Below are 24,558 nucleotides of genomic sequence, written 5' to 3'. Positions count from 1 at the left end.
GCCCTTGTTACATCGCGTTTCGTAAATGCATGAATGCATCCTATAAATGTGCAGTTACTATATAACGCCATTCACTTCAAAGTCATCAATTTTTTTGTCGAGACTTTCGCGGTTCAGTCCCGCCTTGCATTTTGCGAATGAGATGCCGCGCCCGAATGGAAGAGAAAGCACGCACGATCGCATTAAACAAGTTTGTTAACTCTGTTCGACTATAAAATGATATATCGATTCACGCCATTGCTCTCTCACTGTGGTATTATAAAAACACAAATTGAAAAAATCAGTGTCATTGCATGATTCTCTCTTTTAGGACACGAACAATTTTGCAATTTTTACACGTACGCAGAAAAATATTTTTATTTTTAGAGTTAACTAGAGTAATATTATTTTTAATAAAATATTATTGTAAATTTTATTTTTATGTCGAATATTATTCAACTCAAAATTTACACTTTAAAATTCTCAACCCCCGCTCATTTTTTTAACCAGTCCCATTCAATGAAAGCTTTATAAAACGTGGAATTACGAAGGATAGATGATAGCTCGTTAGGTACGACGAACCAAATATCCACGCCGTAAAATTTATGGCATCGTATCGCGCATGAAACACCGTGAAAATAAACTCACGACTTCCCTCCGAGCGAAGCGATTTCGCGTTAGGCGCGAATAACCGCGAGATTTTATGTGGTTATTTACGAAGAGATACTTCTCGACCTAGACAGGAAACAGACGACGTTTATGGTCGAGGAGATCGACGGACGTTCGACATGTCCACTTTCTCGCCGGCGAAAGAAACGTGACATTCTAGCCGTGAGAATATCGGAGATCTTTAGTCTCTTACTAAAATAAAACGGTGTTGTAATATCGTGTTACTTAATGAACACATTTTAGAGGTTTTTAGAATCGCAATATTGCGACGATTATATCATCGAGGAAAAATACGATGGAGCTTAAGAGATGAAGGAATCTTTCTTTTTCTTTCTCTCCCTCTTTCACGAGACACTCGCCTCTGACATAATTATAAATATAGAACGGCCGAAAGAGACACGTTAAATCGAGTTTATAGAATCATAAATACAACTCACTCTGTCTCTATCTTATTTATCTCCATTTACTCTCACATATGTTAAAATAATCTATGTATATTCGTTAATGAAAAATATCAAATGTGTCCTGTTCAAAACAAAATTCTTTGTCTGAAAACATGTTATAATCGTTATATAAAATATAACAATATATATAATTGGTACATTATTTTTCATCTATTATAAAATCTCAAAATTAAATCATTGAAAGAAATAATTATCTATTTCAATTCACACATTTTAATATCAATAATGCAACTTTATTTTAATTGGTATCACTAAATTTTCGTTTTTTCTCCAACTTTGCTACGTGTTTCTTCCCATAAAGTACGTTGTATTGTGGTATCTTTTTTATTTTTTGATAATTTTTCTTTCCTCATAACTGCGAAGACACTAGAGGAATGACACTCGGAAACGGAAATTGTTAGAAAGTTTTTGAGAGTCGCTCGTAAAGCCTCATATAATTTCTACGCAAGCTCGAGCTTGCGTCGTTTTTCCTAGATGGAAACTTTCTTATACAGTGAGCTAAACTTTTCTATTGCAAAAGACCTTTTCATTCCATGTTCTTTATCCTTTTACATATTCATATTCATATTTATATACTTTTAAAATGCAACTTCGCACATTACTGTGCCAGATAAACGAGATCATGCTGCGCAAAAGTTATGCAAGCAGTAAATGATGGCAATTGATAGAACAATGTAAAAAGTTTGATTTATTATGTCAGTTTTACATATCTATTTGTTATCATTGCGTAGCATATAAGCAATGATACATCTTTTATAAATTTAATAATTAATAAATAGAAATTGTTAATTATTAAACTTATATCTGCTTTTATATGCCACGTGATGATAGCAAACGGAAATAAATATGAAACTGACGTAACAGAAATAAAATTATGAAATAAGTATTAACAATCATATATATGAGCATAGAATTATATAATAAGCTCTAACGTTTTATTTTATTATTGAATAGCTAACTTGTGCGTTTTATACAAATCCATAATTTTCATTTTTAATTTTTTTGACATAAATTAAAATATTATTCTAATTTAAAATTCCCTATGGGAAGTGAATTGAAATACTGCACATTGCGTCGTTACGTAGATGAGATCTGGATTTGCATGTATATGTAATTGCATTTTGTGCCACGTTTAGTTTGCGTGCGAGCCATGTGTTTACATTATAATTTCTGCTAATTCTAGCGTTGGGATATGTATACTATAAATAACCACTTCGTTATCAATAATTTAAAATTAACAATTTAAATTATGCGTATATATAGAATAGCGATAATAATAAAAAAGATAAGACTTTAATTGATAATTTCTCTTAATAATGTTTTAGATGTGTATAAATAATTTACTATCTAAAGATAGTAAATTATTTATACACATCTAACAGAAAAAATATGAAATAATTTTCGAGCAAGGCAATAAATTTTTCCGCAATTGAACGATCGAAGCAAATCAACAAAGATAGAATGGAGTGTTTGCTATTCATGCATAATAGAAGAGGCAGAATTCCATATCTCTTTGTTTTAATAATACGTATCGTGTTTGGACTTTCCAAGAAACACAAATCAATAATTCAATCAATGATACATTTAAAATAAACATGGATAGTCGCGAGAGATTCGACGAATCGGTCAAGGTTGATAAAAGCTCGAGATTTCAATCTCTTTCGTATTTAATGCTTTTAAATTTAACGCATTCTTGAACCTTTAAACATACATATAATTTATCGCGAGAAATTTTTTTTAGGAAAGTTAATTTATTATTTGTCAATTTAAAAACTTTCCCTCTTTCCCTAATTATCTGTCTATCTACTTATCTGTCTATCTACTTATCTATCTATCTATCTATCTATCTATCTATCTATCTATCTATCTATCTATTTTTTTCTCTTTTTTTTCTTCTCCCAGAAATCTTTTTTTATAAAATATTAAAATTTTTTTTCCATATCAGATATGAATATATAATACTGTTATATATCACACATTCATGTTGCGTACATATATTTTGTGCTGCAGTAAATATTTTTCATGTAAAAATAATATAAAATTTTAAATTATAGCCAACGACAAACGACGCGACGTGTTTTAAAACTAACGCTTTTCTCAAGCGACAACTTTACTTGCGAAGCGCAGTTTACAACCCTCCCGAGGGTTATGCGCGTTTTAGGCAGAATATAAATTTTGTTATTAAAAAAAAAAAAAAAAGAAATCTTCCGTGACTTACGCTGATTGGCTACCAAGGCCGTCGTTTATTATCTCGGAGAACGGCTGGATGTAACACGCTCTTCGGAGCCTCACGGGCCGATGGCCCGAAGCGACCTCATCGATCAGAGTGTAATTATCGGCGTCTATCGCGGTAGGAGGTCCAGAATCTGGCGTAGCAAAATTCCGCGAGTCTATTTGCGAAGAGCCGACACGTTCTAACGAGCTTTTGTTATCGGAGTCGCGGTCTCGTGTTTCTCACAAAGTGTCCGCAACATCTCGTATTTTCATGTACATGCCGTGTAACGCGATAGGACCCTGTTGCGAGACACGAAAGCGAGAAACGTCGCCACGAAATCTTCGGCGTTACTTGCAACATGCTATTATTTTCGTTTTTTTTTTTTTGTCTTTATGCTTGAAAGAAAGACATCAAAAAGATCGCGATTAAATAGTTCCATCCCTTTCATCATTTAGATTATCGTGGCTAAGGCAGCAACAATTGAAATTAGCCGCTAGGAGAGATGAAAGGAATCCTGGCCGCCTTTGGCGACAAGAGACCGGAAATCGTGTCATCGGGGAACTTAGGAGCTTGCAAAGGGGAATATTGAGACATGATGGTTACGCGAGCGACTCGGCGGTTCTCGACGACGATGATGATATGTGGGCAGCGAGTTCCATTTCTGGACAGGTAAGAAATTCTCAAAATATGAGATTTGTGAAATGTCAATTAAAGCAAACTATTAAATCTGGTGATCAATTAATTGTACAATTCTTTTTTTTTACATTAAATTTTTTTATATAAAAAAAAGAGAAAACTAATAACACAACAAGTTTACAGAAGTATATTAAATATATATAATATACATCGTATATATAAATTCATATGTAGAGAGAATTTCTTTAATAAGATTATAATTAATCTTAGAATGCAAGAAATAATGTAGCATGAAAATTAAAATATTATTTAATAAAAACACGTATTAATGTAACTTTTAAAACTTTGGCTACAAAAAAAATTAATTGATTTTGTATGACAACTTATTGATATAACAAAAAACGATTACACGATTTAACATTCACTAACACGTAGCAGACAAATCGCGCATTCTAGGACTAATTTAATTGACATTTATCGATTAGCCAACGAAAGCTGTTCCGTACACCTCCGCACCAGCTAGTCCTCTACTTCCGCAGAGATCGAGCAGCCGAAAATATAACGGCAATGTCGGAAATGGCGTCCTCGGCAGACCGCGAGCGGAGAGTATGAATGAACGACCATTCGTCTCTGTAAAGCGCGCTTACGAATATCGCAAGTTCAGCGACAGTCAGGTGAGTACGCGTATGCAAATTTTGGGTATATATTCGTTACACTCTCTGCTCGTTAGATCGCTGGAATCGTACGTGCCATCGTTTCGAATAATCACGTATTGTGTATTACGATTGTAATTATTATTTAGTGTTTTATTATGCTTAATTACGTTTTGTCTATGAAAAATATATAAGTAATAATTATAAAAACATTTATATAACGTTTGAAATGTTTGAATAACAAGTAATATATATATATATATATATATATATATATATATATATATATATATATATATATATATTAGATAACTGGTTTGATTTTATCAATACTTTGTGTTGAGTTTGCATTTATATTTTATATTTCTTGATATTAAAAAAATTTCCGATTATTATAAAATATTATTATAGAACTCAAGTGAAATTGTATAGTAACCAAGAATAATATTGAACGAAATGAATAGTTATTTTGCATGGAGCTTTCAAAACGGTGGTACGATCGATACCGCTTTATGGCAATAAGAGAGCGGCAGCACAAAAGCTACAATTTAGTCTCCATAGATAACAAGGAAACTCCCACAAACAACGCTATATCTTAACAATACCATATGGTTAGCCTCTCCTAAATAGTAAGAAACGATTTCTAAAATGTAGACAGTAAGACGATTACCTATTCGAGATAGAAATTTCATTTAATTCTTTTTTATGCTATACTTTTGATGCGCAATTATTGAAAAAAAAAAAATTAAATAAATAAATTGCATAGTAAAGTACTCGTTTTACAACTGCAACTTAAATATTTAATTAATATATAATTTTATTAAAAATTTTACTACTATTCAGTAACAAATATTTAACGCAATATTAATTATGTTAATGTTTCTTATCGATTAATAAGTTCTGCTTCGGTGATTAATAATTCACATAAAAAAAGCTTTTTAGTAACATTATATATCATATACGTGTATAATTTTCGTGGTTTTAATTAAAGTTTGCGAAACGCACAGAACTGCGTAGTATTATGAAAAAGAGGTCATTCTCCTTCTCACGAACAATTTCCAGCTGACACGGCAGCTGCGTTAAGACTTCATCGCGTTAACTCGCGCGCCCATTAATTAGACCGCGCAATTAATTAACAACGATTCGAGCTAAAACTTCACGTGGGTAGTCGAAGCATAGTACCGAAAAGATTAAACGCTCTTAGTTCGCCGGCATGTAGCATAGCGCTTGGCTTGCATTCCAGAGCCCTCCGACATCCCCTCGTTCAGCCTTAGCGGCCGCGCCACCCTTAGGGTTAGCGGGCCAGCAATCGAGCTCCAACAACGCGGAGAGATCGCAACAGCATCAGCAGCAGCCTCCGCCGCGACCGGAATCGCGCAGCGATAGTTTCGCACGAACGGATGCCTTGTTGCGCGAGCATCGTCACCATCACCAGCTGCAATCCGGCATCAACAATAGCAACGATCATATCGAGCGAAAGCAAACGATCGCGACCCAGGAATACGCGACATCGAGTCGAAGCGCGCGTCCTGAGTCGCGGAATCGTGTCGCTTATCAGAGTGTCGGGAGTTACAGCTCGGCCAGCAGCGGCGACCAGGTGGACGGCGGATTACTGACGATGGTCGATCAACCTGATCCTCTCGTGAGCCTCATTCAATCACTAGCCGAAATCTCGCCGATTCGCACGAATCCGAGCACGCCTAAAACCGAAAACGAGCATCCTGCTGGCAGCCACATAATCTCAGCCTCTACTACAATGCCTACCAATGTACCTAGCAATGTCACTAATTGCTCCCCTAATCAGTCGCCAAAAGCATGGCAGAATTGCATTCAGGTTTGTCTCACTCTCACATGCAAATCCCGCGTGACCCAGGAATCGTGTATGTAACGTAACGCTTGTTTCATGTAACAAGCATTTGTCTTAATTTTTTTTATGCATTTTGCTAGTGATTAGATCCTTAAAAAATTCAACATTAATCCGGCATTTCAAGCTTATCCAGCACGCCTCGCTTGGCTGGTAGCGCATAGATTGACGTAGGAAACGGCGATGTGTATTTTGTTCGCGATTAATCGATGTCTCATCACATCATTACGCCCCGCGTGTAATTATAATAATCGCCTTGAAATCCATGCAGCCACACAATGATTCAACGTCATCGTGGACCGAGAGAAGCGTCAGTCCTGGAAGCGCGGTCATCAGCGGTGCCTCGCGACCACAGACGCCGGCGTTTCCGGTCCATCCGCGAACGCCGTACGTCAATAACGCGTCACCAACGGTGACTTTTGCCAGTGATCGCACTTACATGACGTCCAATAACAGCTACAACGTTAGCAACAATAACAATAATGTTAGCAACGAGGCTGGCGGTAATAATAACAATAACGTCGCAAGTTACGGCGCCGAACGAACGATATATATCGAAGAACGAAAAGAAGCCTCGAAGGAGACGGGACTTCCACCCAAGAGTCCGACAACACAGCGGTAGGTTCTACTTCTTATTTGATATGTACTTATATATTTTTAATAAATAATTACACGAAATTGGGAATTTTAAATTTTTAGGATTTTTTGCGATGCCGAAAAATTTTGTAGCTATAAATAAAATTAAAACGTATTTATAGATTGCGATACTACTATCTACGAGAGAGTTTTAACAATTTTAATTTTATTTAAGTAACCAAATCTCAATTAAGTAACAAAAAATTTTAATTTGACAAAATAAAAACACTTTCTGCTTTACGACATAAATCACTTTTAGCAAGAAATATTGGAATTTAGAATATTTTTAATTTCTGAATTTTAATGGGATCATTAATTCGTATACTATACATCCGTGCCATTCTTACAAAACTATTTCTAATATCTATATACACATGTGACATATTATAACGTAAAAAAAAATGTTTGAACACGATGAAGAATTGCAAAGCAACGGTAATGATGATGCAGAATGATATTCGTGATTCTAGACGCTTGAGTTTTCCGGCAAGCGGGCCGCTTAAACAAATGCATAACAAACGATGGCCGCTCACTAATCAATCGGCGTCGTTCGACTATAGGTAATATACATCACGAAAAATCGCGCGAACAAGCGATCACTGTAATTGTGTAATTGAACATGCAATTAACGACGTTAGAGTTAATCACAGCGACGGACAGGGTCGCACTCAAATATGCACCATGAATGTTTTGTGTCATGTTACTAACCGCGCGTGTGTGATATCCTCGGAATGCATCATATCGTGATTAATAAATCATTTTTATTTACGCGATAATAGATAGATGAATGAAAAACATCTTCTTTAAATGAAATCTTTTTTTTTGCGTTTCTTTCATAATCCTAGTAAAATTAATTTTATATAACTTTATCATTTTCCATCTGCATTTCTGGTATTTAATATTTATTACAAATCTTAAAAATTTATTATAAATTGTAAAGGGATCGCAACACAATAATTTAACGCAATAAATTGTTTTAATTATCGTATTTTATGCAATTATATTACTCGTGAATATAAATCGTCCTCACATATGCTAGACATATGTGTGTTTGAATTAACAATTTTGAATTAACTTTTGAATGAACAAGAACTTGCGTTTCCTTCCATCGTATATCATAGAATAAGTATATATATCAAAAAAATAAATTATATTATATTTGTGAAATATTATTGAAGAACCAAGACGATCTTTCCTCTATCCTCACGAAAAATTCGGAGAAAAATATCTTTTCAATTCTTCTTCCTGCTTTTCGCTAGAAGCGTTCGTTTCATTAACATTAGACATTTTCGCGTTTGTCCGATTCTCTTCCACGATAGTGTGTACTACCCTTTTCCAATGTTTTCCTCACAATGTATAGCACTATGCACGAGTCAGCCAATACACATCTGCCTGCACGGAAATGTCAACACATTTTCGCGAAATATTTTTTAACGTTACGCTCAATTGCTCATTTTGCAGCAAGGACCGACCTGTTTCTCCGTTAAGCGAATCGGCAATGTCACAGCCGCAGGCTGTTTCGCGCAGTCCTGGAACACCGACCCATATAGAATTTGCCCAAAGTCCCAAGGTAAGCATTTCTGTATTTATTTTAAAACTGTGGTATCATTGTTTAATTGTATTAAAATAATAGAAGAGAAAAAAGAAAGAGAAAAAATAGCAGTTATATTATATTAAAATAATTTAATTATTGTGATATGATGATTGAAAGAAAATACTAGAAATATTATATTGTGATATATCGCGTGAGAAAATCATATTTAAAATATTTAAAATAGAATTATTTTTGCACTTTGCAGAGTGCTACGTCATATACTTCAATCAATAGTGGTAGTCAATCTTCACCGCAGGTTCAATATTATGGTTCGAGACGCTCCAGCATTCATTCGAACACCGAACCCCAGGAGGTGGCCGACGCTAATGTGAAATTTGTACGCGACACCAGCAGAATCTGGTACAAACCCAATATATCGCGGGAGCAAGGTAGTTTCCAAGCTTTTCTTTTTATCTTTTATAATAAAAAAATTTTTTTTTTATTATAATAAATAAAGAATAAATATTCTAGGCTTATTTAAGATTTGGATCAAATATAACAATAGCAATGAAAAATTCAAACTTCATTTATAAACTCTTCTATTTAATTTCTTGTGCAATTGTTTAAAAAATTGCGATTGTTGTGAGAGATAAACATGACAACATTTTTTTTAGCAATTTCAATGCTGAAAGATGCGACACCCGGCACATTTGTGGTACGAGACAGCAACTCATTCCCAGGTGCCTTCGGATTAGCATTAAAAGTGGCAACACCACCCCCTGGCGCTCCCAGCAGCCCGCGAGATCCTTCGAGCGAGCTCGTCAGACATTTCCTGATCGAGCCAACATCACGTGGCGTTAGACTAAAGGGATGTGCAAACGAACCAGTCTTTAGCTCGCTCTCGGCATTGGTTTATCAGCACAGTCTAATGGCCATGGCACTACCTTGTCAATTGCTGCTACCCGAACCAGAAGCAGCCGCTAGAGCTTTAGATTCACCTGGTACTAATAGTACTCAGCAGCTTCTCGCTCAAGGAGCAGGTAATTAATTCACTAATAATATTCCTACGTTATATTAAAACAAATGCGATAAAAAGAAAACAGCGTAAATTTTCTTACAATCAAATAAAGATCTAAGATCTTTAATTTATTTCATCTTATACATTTAAAGCAGATTAAATTAAGTAGGGCAAAATAGAGGAACTTCAAGTTTCATTTACTACTAGAGATCAATTTTGAGCTTAGGACAATCTTTCATTTACAAATCCTTTTCGATTTATTAAAAAGAAAAAACAGAAGTTTTGTAAATATTTTAAATTTAATTGTTGCAGCTTGTAATGTTCTGTATCTCTTTACAATTGATACGGAATCCTTGACTGGACCGCAGGCCATTAAAAAGGCTATCACCAACCTATTTGAGCAGAAGCCACTACCGATTGCCACGATTGTTCATTTTAAAGTTTCCACGCAAGGCATTACTTTGACTGACAATGCGAGAAAGATATTTTTCCGTAGACATTACCCAACAAATAACATAAGTTATTGCGGACTAGACACCGAGGAACGCACGTGGGAGTTTGACAGCGAAGATACGGGAAGACCACTTAGCGCTCAGTATGTTTTTGGATATCAAAATTTTTTAAAAAACGATGCAAAATAACATAAATTTCTGATATTTTTAAATATATATTCTAGAATTTTTAATTTATGTCTAAAATTAGGGAAAAATATTGAGATTTGTGAATTCAGATTTTTTTTTATCGTGATAGACTTTTTTAAAATATTCAGTAAAGAATTCATTGCAATTCAATTACTGCCTTTAATTTAATTTATTTGCTTATCATTTTTCTCTAGTCGCTGCTTCGGTTTTGTGGCGAGAAAGCCTGCTCACAAATCGGACAATCAGTGCCACGTATTTGCCGAACTGGAACCAGAACAACCGGCCACGGCTATTGTAAATTTCGTGAATAAGGTCATGATGGGAAGCTCCATCGCCAAGGCCAATATCGTCTAAGAATCGCTACCGCTCGCCACAATCGCCAAGATCAACGGGCACAAACATTACTGCGAACTTATTAATGAATCCGCCTTGAACGTTTCGCATCGATTACATATCTCTAGCGAAAAAAATGCAAAATCGAGAAATAAAACGACCATAAAATCGAAAATAAATAATTCATGCAATTGATTGATAAAATCATCACTGACTATCGACACGCGTAAAGGATACACTCAAATCTTTTGAAAGAATTCACCGAAAATGGCGCTGCACGAATTAATTATTATCGTTAACTGACTAATAAATCTTCGTGCAATTTCTTCGTTAAATGAGTACAGCATCCATGTTACAAACAATAAGATCGATATGAATATCGATAAAACGCCGGGAAAAAGTCGAGGATCTCTCTCTTCAAAAGAAAACAAGAAAAACGAGAGGCTATGCGTGAATCGATTCCATCCTCGCGTCAATATGCAGTCAAGATAAGAAAGTTATTGTTATGATTATCGTTATTGTTGCGATTTAACGTAGCGAGTAGTAGAGTCCTATATAATGGGTGGTATAAAGAGAGTAAGGTGGTCAAATGACAGCGTTAATATTCATGGGTATATGTTTGATTTTTATAAATTATTAAAATCCTGACTATTCTGTAATGTCTTTTAAAATATATAAGAAATATTATAATTACAATATTTAGCTTATATTACTTATTATTTAGTAATTATCAAACTACTGTGTGCAAATTTCAAATTATATTTTTACAAAATATATTTATTCATATATATATATATATCTCAATATTTAAAAAAAGAATTGTTTTTCTTGCGAAATTGCTAAGTTCGTGATTTCGCCACCTTCTCCCGCCTAAAATACAATTGATTAGCCATCAACATGCGAATTTATCGATAGCTCGTAGTCATAGTTGAAGAGAATCAACCGTGCCCTTCGCGCGATTTACGAAGGGCATCGAGCATTCGAAACGAGCGTATCTCGCGCGACATTGAATGCGCCTTCGATTTCAAAAATTATTTATGCACTATGCACGTACACTTACGCATACTACATAACACTAAGACACGGAAAATAATGAAATGCTCGCGCATTACTATACGAGAAATACCAAGCAATATTATCTATATAATTATTATATTATTAAAGAATTTTCCAATTTCTCTCTTTGCTTATGTTCAAAAAAAAATCCATCATGATAGAATTAATTTATTTTAGGTTACTAAACAAATTTTATGTATATATGAGAACAACAAAATTTTAAGCATTTTTTAATTTAAAAATAGCACCTACAAGTGAAATTTCAATAGCAAATAGATTGTAAAATAATGCGCGAACATCTTAAATATATTATTACGTTGTACTGGAGACTCTCGAGTAATATTTGACAAAAAATGTTACGTTGTTTGCAGAGCATATTAATACACACATATTCACGCACACACACACACACATACACACATATAAGAAATCCCCGTGTCATGCTCCCTCAATGTACGAAAGAACTATAAATAATTGCAAATATACCGCGCGAGATAAAACCGACTTAAAAGAAGGCCTTGAGGAGACATCCTGAGAAAAAGCATCGTGGGTACAGTTCTTGGAGAAAGCAATGTTACATATAGGATTAGTTCAAAGGTAATGCAAGTTGGAATGAAATATGCTATTCGGAGGAGTATGCACGTGACGAGATAGTAGGACGCGCGTATTCTTTCGGTGAACCCGTAGATTTTCTTGCCATTTCGGGCTCGTGTATCGTCAAGAAGAAACCGCTCCAACGGGCACGACGATGAGCAGTCAATTATTACGATTGAATCAATTATATTGTAATTACGACAATATGGCGGTGCGAGAGGATCATCGGTGCTCGCAGCAGCGGCCTTCCTCTCGATATGTCGCCGATTTTTTCGTCTACTTTTCTGATCTTTTTTCCTCTACTTTTGTCTTCCGGACAAAGGTCGGTTGAAGCTTCTTCTGCCCTCTACGAATTCCTTTACTAAGGGAGGAAGGACTCGTAGTTATGCAACGTGCTAGTCAAAATTTTTGCTGTATATGCGATGGTCAAAAGATAGAGTCGATGTTGTTTCTAAGAGTCCTTCTTCGATATGCTTGGTTCTTTAACGGCGGCAGATATAAGATCACTTCGCATTGAGGATAGATATAAAATAAAACGAGTATTTTGAAAAAGGCAAACTCGAAATGATATCTTGAAATGACATAGAGACATGAGCGACCGAAGGGATTAAGGGCTCGCTTAAAGGAACCGATCGTGTCTTTTTTTTATCGTTCTTTTTATTCTTCGTCGTCCATCAATGCTTTTTTCTCTGTCTAAATTTTCCTTCGTATGCGTCTAAACCCGGCTAACAGCGTAACATTAATTTAATATTCAGTCATTATAATAATTATTATTAATATTATTATTTGTTTACGATCTATTATATTCTCTGTACGTTTATGCAATAATTGTATCGTGTTGCGTGCTGCATGGATACGCGCGTATAGTTGTAATAACAATAAATCATATTCACAGCGTTTCACAGAGTTTCAATTTCATTTATCTATATATGTATATATTTTAGACTATATGCTATTACATATTATATAATTTATATTAATTTAATTATAATTATAATTATATTTTTTAATATAATTATAATTATAATTTTTTTGTATAAAAGCATATTCAAGTATTGAGAGGAGTAGATTTTTTTGCATTTCCGGCTTTTTAATTAGAATTCTAAATAGCACACTACAAGATATAAAAGAAATTAACTTTTACTCTTAATTTTTACACTCCAATCAATATTATAAGAAATATCTCGATTTTTTATATGATATTTGCGAAAATCTGACAGTATATCTCTATTATCGAATGATCATATAAATGTGAGAGAATTAATTAATGCTGTTAATGATTAAAACTCTTTAAAATATAAAAAATTACCGATAAAACTGTAGGAAAGTTATAATAGATTAAACTTTTGTTTCACAGAAATTAATTTTTCCTCCTAAAAAGGAGTACAAAAATATTTTGGATATTTTCTTTATTCACTAGATTACTATTTTTTTTGTTTTTATTTTATTAAAAAAAGTTATTAATATAATAAATATATAATAATTATGATATCTCTCTTAGTTAGACTCTTCCCTTTCGACCTGCCCGATATGGGTGCCTCTATCGGTAACTATTAATATTTTCGAGTAAATATTATAATTAAATTTATTTATTTTCCCAATATGTTAATAATTTTAGTCTTTTAATTCCTCAAAATTTTAGTCTTTTAATTCCTAATAAGCATTTAATTCCTTAAGAATCTTAAGAATTAAATGACTATTTTAAATTAAGATAGTTCTAATAGTTCTAACAACCCTACTTTTGCCAGCTAAGCCAGCGAGAATCCGAAGGGATCACCGAAATTTTGGAGGGAGTATCCTAATCGTGTGTCCTAATCGCGTGACCTAACTGCGTGTCTTATTCACGTGCCCTATTCGCGTGATAGAATGAACCGTATGTTGCTTTCGTTAGGCCAGTTGGACCTACCTTTCGTTGAGCCTGGCCATATTCATTCTGGCTACATCTAGCCAGAGATGTAGTTTCGACCTTTATCAGAGGTCAATGAAGAAGAAAAATTCTTTCCGTTGCTGGCTAATTATCATTGCATGAGCGTAATTTTATGCTCACTTATGGTCGTAAGACATTACGACAGTTTGTCACATGCATTTTAATATGACTTTAATTAATCTAATGCCAAGTTATCAATCACAATTAATTGATTGAAATAATAATATATAATTTTATTATAATATGTAATATTATTTATAATAATATTATATGTAATACATATCATTTATAATAATAGTATTATTTATAATAATAATAATAATTTATATTTAAAAAAAAAATAATACATTTATGTGGCTTATATAATTTAATGGATTGATAATTTGGCTTTATATCAATTAATTAAAACTTTTACATAATAATATAGATGGATGAGCTATGAAAAATTAGGATAAAATTAGCGCAATATAAAAATACGTTATTACTAAAATACGTTATTTTATATAATTGCTAAATTGCTCCTAGTACCTTTTTTATTAAATATATGAATTCAAATTTATCAATTAAAGAAAAAATATTTTATATTCTTTTCAAAATTTTTTTTAAATTTATACTTTGAATTATATTTGTGTAATATATTTTAATATATATTAAAAAAATCTATTTAAAAGTTATTTGATTTATTTTAATCTAGCTCATCCATTTTGAGGCAACGGTTCTATTTGCAATCTACAATCTACATTTACATTTACAATATCTGAATCCGTTACCTCAAAATAAAATAAAGTTCATCACTCACTGGCACTGATGCGCAACAGCGGAGATTTGTTTTAAGGCTACGTTATCTGCAACACACAAATATAAAATCCAAATTATAGCAATGCTTCAGTCATGTGACCGCGACTAATTTCGCACGACTATGGCTGCGGTCGGGAAGACGCTAGAAATGCATCAAAGCATTACATTAATCAATCAGAATAAAGAAATCTTTGCTCTTTTTGTCCTAATTGGTCAATCAAATGCTTCCCTACATTTCGCACGAAACATAACTCCCTAGCCGTTACATAATTATACATATATATGTAAATATAATATTTCAAATACTATATTAATTGAATGTTATATACAATCTATATATATATATATATATATATATATATATATATATATATTATAATTTCTTTCTATAATGTATGTATGTACCCTGTGGCCATGTTTTTTCTCCTGCATGTTTTTTCACACAAAATTAAAAATATTTGAAACATGTACATCTAGATATTTGTACACCATGACTGTTGATTTGAAATATCTAATTATAAATCAATTATCAAATTAACAATTAAATTAACAATTATTTTGTTACGGAGCTTATTGTTAATTATTCAAATCTGCGACTATTTTATTGCGCGTTCTTGAATCATGTTTAAACCATCGAAAAGTCGAACGACAAAGCATTAGACAAAATATATTTAATTTTAAATATTTAAAAAAAAAATTATTGTTATTTAAAGAGAAAGAGATAGAGGGAGAAAGAGAGAGAGAAAGGGAGAAAAGAAAGAGAATCCACGCTTCTCCTTTGTTAATTGGTATAATTATAAAATCTCACTTTAAGAGACTAATAATTCCTTAAACTTTCCTAAAAAAATCATAGGCTAGAAAAATATCTTAATAATCTAGTATTGAGAATTAAATCAGATTTCTAATTTAGTCGTTATGTAACGATTTTTCTAATCATCTACGATTTTTTGGGAAAGTTTAAAGAGTTATTCAGTGTTTCGCACCACCACTTCAATGCTAGAGTGATATATGAATGATACGAATGATAACAATAACAATGATGACAAGGCCGTAACATGTAAATAATAGCGCGCTACGTCATTAAGACCGAACACTTTGTTATTGATAATACGTTGCCGAAATATTTTACGTACTCTGACGTATACAGAGTGTCCGACAACTTTTGACACACCAAAAGTATGAAGATAGTTTTTCAAATTAAGATTTTATATATAATTAAAGATAATTATTGATACCGATTAACAAAGGAAAAATGTGCCAAGTGAATAAAATGATAAATGCAAATATAAATTACTTACCATCGCTCTGTCGTCTAATGCTTTTCCAAAGTTTTTCCTCTCTCGTTCTTTTGTTGTATACACACAGCACTTACACTTACTCGTGAAAACACAATTAATTACAATTATTCGAATAGTGATTGCTGGACACTTTGTATAGCTTTTCCAATCGTATGCACAGCGCTTCGATTTATCATTGAGATTTATCATCGCGGCAATTTTGTGTCATTTGTCAAAAATTAATTGATCGTTAATTTTGTAATAATAGCGAATTATGTTTTGATATTAATCACTATCGCGTTTAAAGGAAAAATTTGACAATATACGAAACGTTTCGCACCACTACTTCAGTGCTAGAGTGTCGCCGTACGAATGATAACAAGGTCGTAACATATAAACAATAGCGCGGTATACGTCACTAAGATCGAACACTTTGTTATTGATAATATGTTGCAGAAATATTTTGCTATAACGTATAATATATATATATATATATATATATATATATATATATATATATATATATATATATATACGTAAATATTAAATTTTATAAGTATTATAAATTATAGATTAATCATTTATTATGTTAAATGTGTATCACGAAGTCTTTTGTTAAGTTAATTAGTCAAGCCTGCGATTCGATTATTTAATTGCGTGTTCTCAAAGTGAATCATATTTAGATCGTCGAAAAGTCGAACGACAAAAAGTGCCGGAAAAAAGATATTTAACATTATAATATTTAATTTAAATTAAATATATTTAATTAAATATTATTAAAAAATAATTATTGCTCATAAAAAGAGATAGTAACAAAACGATAATTTATTATTTTGAACATCTGTTTCTACGTTTCTTTTACTTGATTAAATAAAATAAAATTTAATAAATAAATTAAGCAAAATACACGTTTCAAATTGTCGAATATTAATAATAGTATGATTTAATGTATGTAAACGTATATAATAGTTGGCGCGATCGCGATTGGAAAAGAAAGATGTGGAGCGTCCCGCATCACTACTTTTCTGTTCGAGTGTTGTCGCGTGAATGATGAAGTATTATAGGAAAGGAATTTGTGACGTAGCTTCTCCCACTATTACAATACTATTCATGTGTCGTCGCGTAAATGATAACAAAGTCGTAAAACATAAACAATAGAGCGCTAATGTTTACGCCGCCAAGGCCGAATACCATGTTATTCTTAATTTGTTACCGAAATATTTTATATATTGTGACATATATGTATATATACAAAATATTAAATTATACAAGTATATTTTAAAGTAGTTTTAAATATTTAATATTTAATATTAATTTTAAAAATTTAAAAGATAAATTTTTTTTGCAATTTCGGCTTTTTATTAAAAGTTCTGGATAATATTCTATGATATATAAAAGAAATTTTTATATTACAATCAATATTGCAAAAGATATCTCCGTGTTTCGTACAAATGCATTTTACGAAAACTTGATAGTATACCTATCATCGGACGATCATATAACTATGAAAAAATTAATTATCGCTGTTAATAATTAAAACTTCTTCATTCAAAAAACACAGTTAAAATGATAGGAAAATATAATAACTATATTAAAATAGACTTTCGCGTTTAGAAATTAAATTATATATTTTATAAAATTATGTCAAAATAATATTTAGTATTATATATGTATTATTGATTATAACAGTAAATTAATTTTTATAAGCTATTTAATAATTAATTTTTATATTTTAATATTTATATCTTAATTTTAATATTTAGTATTACTTTTAAAGTAATAAATTATTTTATTTCTCTCTCTCTCTCTCTCTCTCTCTCTCTCTTTAAATGAATAAATTACGTATGTGTATATATATACATATATACACACGTTATATAAATATACATGTATATATAATATATGAACGTGCGCATGTGTGTATGTGTATCTTCATATTTTTTGACAAATATAAATATAATTTTTCTCTCGACTCTTAAATAAATGCCATCTTAATAGGTGCCATTCCAATTTAATTACAGTAATTGCATAAAAGTGATTACGTGAAAACATATATACATACATAAAAAAGTAGATTTAATACATACAGTTATACGGTTGTTTCAACGTTTATATCAGAAAACGTGTTTTGCTAACGGCAAATTTACTGACCTACTATGTGTTGTTCGCTGTCAACAATTCGAGAATGCGTTTGAATATTCAAATAATTTTATCTTACTGCATTAGAGAGTTAATAAATAAATTGATACTTTATTTATCAAATCAATACTCGAACTTTCTGAAAATTAATACCAATAAAACACCGGAAAACACATCGTATATCGAATGTACTACTAATTATTATCAATTTTAATTTTTACAATTCAACGTTGGTTCCAATTGATATATGATGATTACAATCACTGTATCTATTTGATCTCTCTAATGCTCGTATCCCATCCATTAACCGCGAAGCCTCCGACCTGCTACGCGACTGAAGGATAAACATCATGCAGCGCGGAGTTGAAATCCCGTAAACCAGACTCGTGGGGCAGAACAGTGAAACCATCGTGTTTTACGTGAAACAGTGCCGAGCGACTGGTTCCGGCTACAGGTTCGCCAGTCAAGGCATACATCCCGACGCGATCGTAGTACGTCATGAGCATCGGTGTTCAGTCGGTTTTGTACGTGATCCTCGGAGTTTCAGGAATATTTATGCCGTATTCGATAAACGGTAATCCATATCGCGATAGTTGTACAGTGACACATCTGAAATATGATTATTCGGAAGAGAGGATTTTCCAGAAGGAAAGAGATCTTGAGAAAAGCAACCAGCTTGGGTTGGTGTCATTAATTGATCAGGAAATTAGCAGTTTGATGAAACCGTGAATTATATTAATATTTAAAAACAGTATCAAAAGATTAATAAATTTACGAAAAGGATTATTAGAAAATCTATAAGTAATAAAATTAAAAGAATCAGTTATATATTTTATTTTTAAATTAAAAATGTATTATAATACATGTAATACATATATGTTTAATTCCTGACGTATACAAATATAATATTTTCTAAAAATCAAATTGCTCAATTTCTCAACTCTTTTGTCCAGCTTTTTAATGATATTTATCATGTTCTTATCATGTAAAGAATCTGCTTAAGATCACATATTATAATTTTATTCTTATATACAAAAATATAATTATCAATTATCATTTTCTATTTTTAACTTAATTATTGCAATTATATAATTTGTATTTATTAATTTCTTATATTTTGTTTTTTTGTTTTTTTGGTAATGTTTAATTATATTAATTAAGATACATTCTTTTGTCCGTTCGACTGTTTTTGCCGGCATACTCTTTATCTTAAAAAATTTAATCTTCTTCTCTAAAAAAAAATGATGTGTATTTAATCATAAAAAAAGTTATAATTTTTTTTACTGATTTTGTGTAGCTCATGCCGAACAATAACATACGCAAATACATTTTCATACAAACGCATAAATAAAGCTTTTGGTATTTAAAAAATATATAATACAAATGCTCTATAAATTAGTAACAATTTCTCAGACATATTCATAAATCTATATACTCAGAATATCTTTGCAAATCTTTGCAATATTAATATTAGTATAGTATTTGCAAATCATTTATAAGGAACAATACAATATCTATACTTAAAAATGAAAAAAATTTTTTGAAATTTTATATTTATCAAAACACATAATTGTTTACTTTCTTATATTCTCTAGAAAATATCATAAAATATTTTAATAATCAATATAGAAAATATTATTTACATATACGTAACAATTAACCAACGTATAGTTTGCAGGATGCTAATAATGCTCAAAAACCGCAATCGCTTTTGGATTCCAAAGACAGGAAAAAAGAAAGAGTTAAAATAACAAATTATCATCAAGAGACACGCAGAGAATCATCCTGGGATCGATATGAATATGACAGAGGTTTCTCTCTATTTAGCCTAGTTGAATCCATGCTATTTGTCGTAGCAAATGGACTTAGCACAGTTGTAAGCAGCATCGTTGGTACTGAAAAGAAGAATTTACGATCAAATGTCAGTAAAATAAATTATAGAAACTATCAATTGATTAGAGTGTTTGCTAACACGGAAAGTCACGTTGCGGATCTGCATAATTTGAGAGACGCTGAGCCCGAAGACATCAAATTTTGGTCCTTTCCAAATCTTAACAGGTTCATCTTTGCAATGGTTTATAAAATTATAATTATAATAAAATATAGTTATAAAATTATAATTATAAATTATAAAATTATTTAACATATTTTTTATATCGACATCACTTCTCAGGACCTCTGATATTATCGTCGCGCCAGATCTTGTAGCTGACGTTAAGGATTATTTGAGAGATAAGAAAATCGACTTCAAAGTGATAATATCGGATATTCAGGTAAAAGTAAATGCATATTTTATATTTTTTACATCAATACTATAAAATATTAAAACATTTTTAATATTTTTCAATAAATAATTATTAAATAAATTTTTTTAAGAATAAATAATTTTTATATCAAAAAGAATGCTATATTTAGGTCACATTAAAATTATTAGTAATTACGAGAACTAAGATTTTAAAATTAATTACGTATGTCACTACATGCATTATCGTATGGAAATTTCAATGACAGATGTCCGTGCATAATACTAACACACTTTACTTGTAATAATTTCTATGATTTTTCATTTCGCAAAAACACAAAAAAGAAATCATAGTAATAAATCATCATTTGCTTTACGAGGTTACATCAAAAGATTGATGATTGCTACGAAAAAAAAAAAAAATGAAAAAGAGAAATCTTTCTGTAGTCGTTGACATAATTGATTGAGATAATTAATTTTATATGTTGAATCTTATCTTATAAATCTTGAAAATAACTTTTGATTAACAGAAAGCAATCTCATATCAAAATCCAAAAATGACGAAAGAACAACGCGAGGACTTAGTAACTACTCAAGGTCATAGTATGACATGGAAACGTTATCATCGATATGGAGGTAAAATTGTTATAAAATATATTTTTTACTTTGCTTTAAATTAATCTAAGTGAGAACAATCTGGTCAATCAAATATCAACTATCTTTAATTTAATATATACATGTTAGATATATAAGTAAAGCATTTAATAATACATATATATAACATAATAAATTTGTTTTTGCATATTAAATTTATCTCTGCAATGAATATATTAACACTCTTACAGATATCGTGCGCTATTTAGAATATCTAGCTTTTAGATACCCCAAAATGATTGAATTAATAACGATCGGCCACAGTTACGAAGGCCAACCAATAAAAATGGCAAAGGTTTCGACAGGATTAAAAAAAGACGGCGAAAGAAAACCTGCGATTTGGATCGATGCCGGTAAGTTTTTTTTATCTAAGACAAACATTTTTTTCACGAATAGAATTATAAAAATATAAATTCAAGACAGAATTTGGGAAAATAATTGTAATCGAATAATACGTTGCATAAATATTGTGAAAAGAATTTTAACTTCATTTCTTTTTATGAGTGTTGTAAAAACTTATGACCGCCCTGTTTTTTACTGAATTTATGACCATACGGTTTTCAACATCGAATTTGCATGTCTTGACCATCATTTGTACTCCGTCCCGTTATCTTTTCGGTAAATTGTTATATTTGTAGGCATGCATGGACGAGAATGGATCGGTAGTGCAGTGGCGACCTACATACTAAGCCAATTGGTTGAAAGGAATTCGACTTACTCAAAATTATTGGATAATTCAGATTGGATGATCCTGCCAGTTGTCAATCCCGATGGTTACGAATATAGTCATATCGGTGACCGCTTTTGGCGGAAAACTAGAAGCAATCATGCGGAGAGTCAAGAAGATAGTAGGTAACGAAAAAAAAAAAAAAAAGAAATTCTGTTATTTATCGCGATTGTGTATTTTATAATAGTAAAAACGAATAAATCTAGCAATGGGTATGCATGTATTTTTTTACACAAGCTTGTACGTTTGTATTTGTAAGAAAAATATTATTTGCGTTAATATGTTTTTAAAAATTAATCTTTAGATTAGATTCTACGATGAGATTTTGGATAAAAAAAATTAAAGTGGACTAAATTAAAAACATTTTTGTAAAGCCTATTATATAAAATAAAAAATGACAATAAAATTATGAGAAATGTTATAGTAAAATAAAATATGTGTGAAATTTTTTTTTCTAGGTACACACCTTCCAATTTGTTACAGTTCGTAACGCACTATACTAGGTGGTTCTGGACTAAATGCGAAGGAGTTGATCCAAATCGAAATTTTGCATATCACTGGGGCGAGGAAAAGGAAGGGGGGGCCAGTTCAGATCCTTGTCAGGAAACTTACTCAGGACCCTTCGCTTTCTCCGAACCAGAAACGAAGGCTGTGGCAGATTATATTTTGGCAAATAAGCAACATATTCGGTACATAAGTGTCTATATTTAATTAATCTAATTTTGTTGTGTAAACTTTACATTTTATTTTCTTTATAATTTTTAATTTTGTTTTTTAAATTTTATTCTTTCTTTCTAAAATTTTATTTATAAAATATTTTATATAAATGTGTTGATATTTTATTTACATTTCCAGAATGTATTTGACTTTGCATTCTTATTCTCAAATGTGGCTACTACCATGGGGTCACACACGTTCGAAACCGTCGGATTATTCCGATATGATAAACGTAGCGAAAAAGGCAATTAACGCGATTACAAAGGTTCATGGCACTCATTATCAACTTGGACCGGTGACAGATCTAATGTATCCAATTTCTGGTAAATATACTATTACCTATAATTTATAACATATAGTATTTTTATTCCAATTTTAATATATGATTTATAAGCTCGTAAGAAAGATATGACGTACTAATCTGCTATCAAATATTAAAATCGATGCTATCAAAAAATAAATTAAAAATGTCGCAAAGGGGAAATGTTTGTCGCAAAAGTTTCTTCCATGATTTCAGGGGCATCCGATGATTGGGCCAAAGGCGTCGCCGGTATAAAGTATGCGTACACAGTGGAACTACGCGATCGCGGAACGTATGGATTTCTTTTGCCGGCGGCTCAGATAGTTCCGACTGCGCGCGAGATCTGGGCGGGAATTCGCGCAATTGCTCGCTTGGTTACCTGTAACACGTGAAATCGCTTTACTTATCAAATTAATTAACGTTTCTTTCGAAGGATAGAGAGCGAATCAATTTATGAAGCATATGAATAATTACCATCATCTCTGCGGTAGATATCGTACAGAGTACATAGGGCATTCGTATCGAGAAATCAGCACTCAAATCGTTATCAGAATAAATAAAATAAGCTGCAAGAGATAGATATCCATAATAATGATCTTAATTGAGGTCACATGAACATATTGATATTATCGATATGATGTTAATATTAAACAAATACGTGAAATGCTATAATAAATTTTTGCATTTCTTATACGCGTACACACAAATTTATGTTTCTAAATTAATTTTAGAAAATTTTACTTGGATAATACTTGAAAATTATCATATACAGGATGCTCGGCAACAGGTGCTTCTGTACTTATGCATAATAGTATATATTTTGACAGTGACTCTACTGACGTAGCCTGCACATTAAAGATCGACGGATTGCCGTGCTTCAGGCATCTTTTATCAAGCAAATTTTCAAACATTTATAATTAAAAAGAAGTCACCGCAATTATATTTTTTTGATTTTTGTCTTATTTTATCAAATAAAATAACTCTTTTTAAATTTTGTCTCATTTGTTGCCGAACACTTTGTACATAGGAATTTGATTTTATTTTAATATATTATTTTAATTTAATTTTAATTTAATATTCTAAAACTGTACAATTTATGTTGTCTTTAATATGTTCATTTTTGTACATTTCTATTTGTAAATTAAGTGAAACATGTGTATCCCCCATAATACCCCCATGTATACAGAATTATATTTATGGTTTAAATAGACAGACAGAAAAAAAGAGAAAGAGAAAATGTGCGTGTATGTGTGTGTGTGTGTGTGTGTGTGTGTGTGTGTGTGTGTGCATGCGTGCGTGCGTGCGTGCGTGCGTGCGTGCGTGCGTGTGTGTGTGTGTGTGTGTGTGTGTGTGTGTGTGTGGGTGTAATGTATATAATGTAATGTGAATATAATTATTATTTATTTCATTACATTTTATTTTATTTATTTAAACAACATATTGAGCTATTTTAATATTTATTATTTTACAATTAGCACATATAT

General features: G+C 31.6%; 3 protein-coding genes across 14 annotated transcripts in view; 2 read left to right on the top strand and 1 right to left on the bottom strand.

The window, feature by feature from the left end:
- Nucleotides 1-13,191, top strand: part of LOC126855031 (tensin-1) — a 154,850-nt gene extending 141,659 nt beyond the window's left edge. For 6 of the 11 annotated variants that reach the window (XM_050602326.1, XM_050602325.1, XM_050602332.1 and 3 more), the window contains 10 exons: nucleotides 3,783-3,996; nucleotides 4,449-4,637; nucleotides 5,860-6,450; nucleotides 6,752-7,098; nucleotides 7,587-7,676; nucleotides 8,578-8,686; nucleotides 8,916-9,099; nucleotides 9,325-9,690; nucleotides 9,981-10,263; nucleotides 10,504-13,191. In XM_050602326.1, coding sequence (XP_050458283.1) covers nucleotides 3,783-3,996; nucleotides 4,449-4,637; nucleotides 5,860-6,450; nucleotides 6,752-7,098; nucleotides 7,587-7,676; nucleotides 8,578-8,686; nucleotides 8,916-9,099; nucleotides 9,325-9,690; nucleotides 9,981-10,263; nucleotides 10,504-10,663 — 2,533 coding nt within the window. In that variant the 3' untranslated portion in view covers nucleotides 10,664-13,191. The remainder of the gene's footprint in view (nucleotides 1-3,782; nucleotides 3,997-4,448; nucleotides 4,638-5,859; nucleotides 6,451-6,751; nucleotides 7,099-7,586; nucleotides 7,677-8,577; nucleotides 8,687-8,915; nucleotides 9,100-9,324; nucleotides 9,691-9,980; nucleotides 10,264-10,503) is intronic. The other 5 variants (XM_050602330.1, XM_050602327.1, XM_050602329.1 and 2 more) reach the window with 5 other exon arrangements.
- LOC126855043 (putative sodium-dependent multivitamin transporter) overlaps nucleotides 1-17,503 on the bottom strand; it is a 132,786-nt gene extending 115,283 nt beyond the window's left edge. Inside the window, exons 1-3 of the mRNA XM_050602379.1 lie at nucleotides 17,202-17,503; nucleotides 16,316-16,760; nucleotides 15,019-15,064 (exon numbers count right to left, since the gene is read on the bottom strand). The gene's annotated coding sequence lies outside the window, so the exon portion shown is untranslated. The remainder of the gene's footprint in view (nucleotides 1-15,018; nucleotides 15,065-16,315; nucleotides 16,761-17,201) is intronic.
- A 1,372-nt stretch (nucleotides 17,504-18,875) lies between these two features.
- Nucleotides 18,876-24,431, top strand: LOC126855045 (carboxypeptidase B-like). 2 transcript variants are annotated; one of them, XM_050602387.1, is made up of 9 exons: nucleotides 18,876-19,113; nucleotides 20,105-20,491; nucleotides 20,607-20,706; nucleotides 21,206-21,311; nucleotides 21,521-21,682; nucleotides 21,968-22,181; nucleotides 22,515-22,745; nucleotides 22,912-23,096; nucleotides 23,291-24,431. In XM_050602387.1, the coding sequence occupies exons 1-9, from the start codon at nucleotides 18,932-18,934 to the stop codon at nucleotides 23,464-23,466; spliced, it is 1,743 nt and encodes a 580-aa protein (XP_050458344.1). In that variant the 5' UTR covers nucleotides 18,876-18,931; the 3' UTR covers nucleotides 23,467-24,431. The 2 variants fall into 2 exon arrangements, with proteins under 2 accessions (XP_050458344.1, XP_050458345.1); XM_050602388.1 differs by having other exon boundaries at nucleotides 18,967-19,113; nucleotides 20,112-20,491.
- The last annotated feature ends 127 nt before the right edge of the window (nucleotides 24,432-24,558 follow it).

Source organism: Cataglyphis hispanica, chromosome 15 (assembly GCF_021464435.1).
Source record: "Cataglyphis hispanica isolate Lineage 1 chromosome 15, ULB_Chis1_1.0, whole genome shotgun sequence".
Lineage (NCBI taxonomy): Eukaryota > Metazoa > Arthropoda > Insecta > Hymenoptera > Formicidae > Cataglyphis > Cataglyphis hispanica.
The sequence above is the reverse complement of the archived record's forward strand: the minus strand, read 5'-3'. Positions and strand labels throughout refer to the sequence as shown.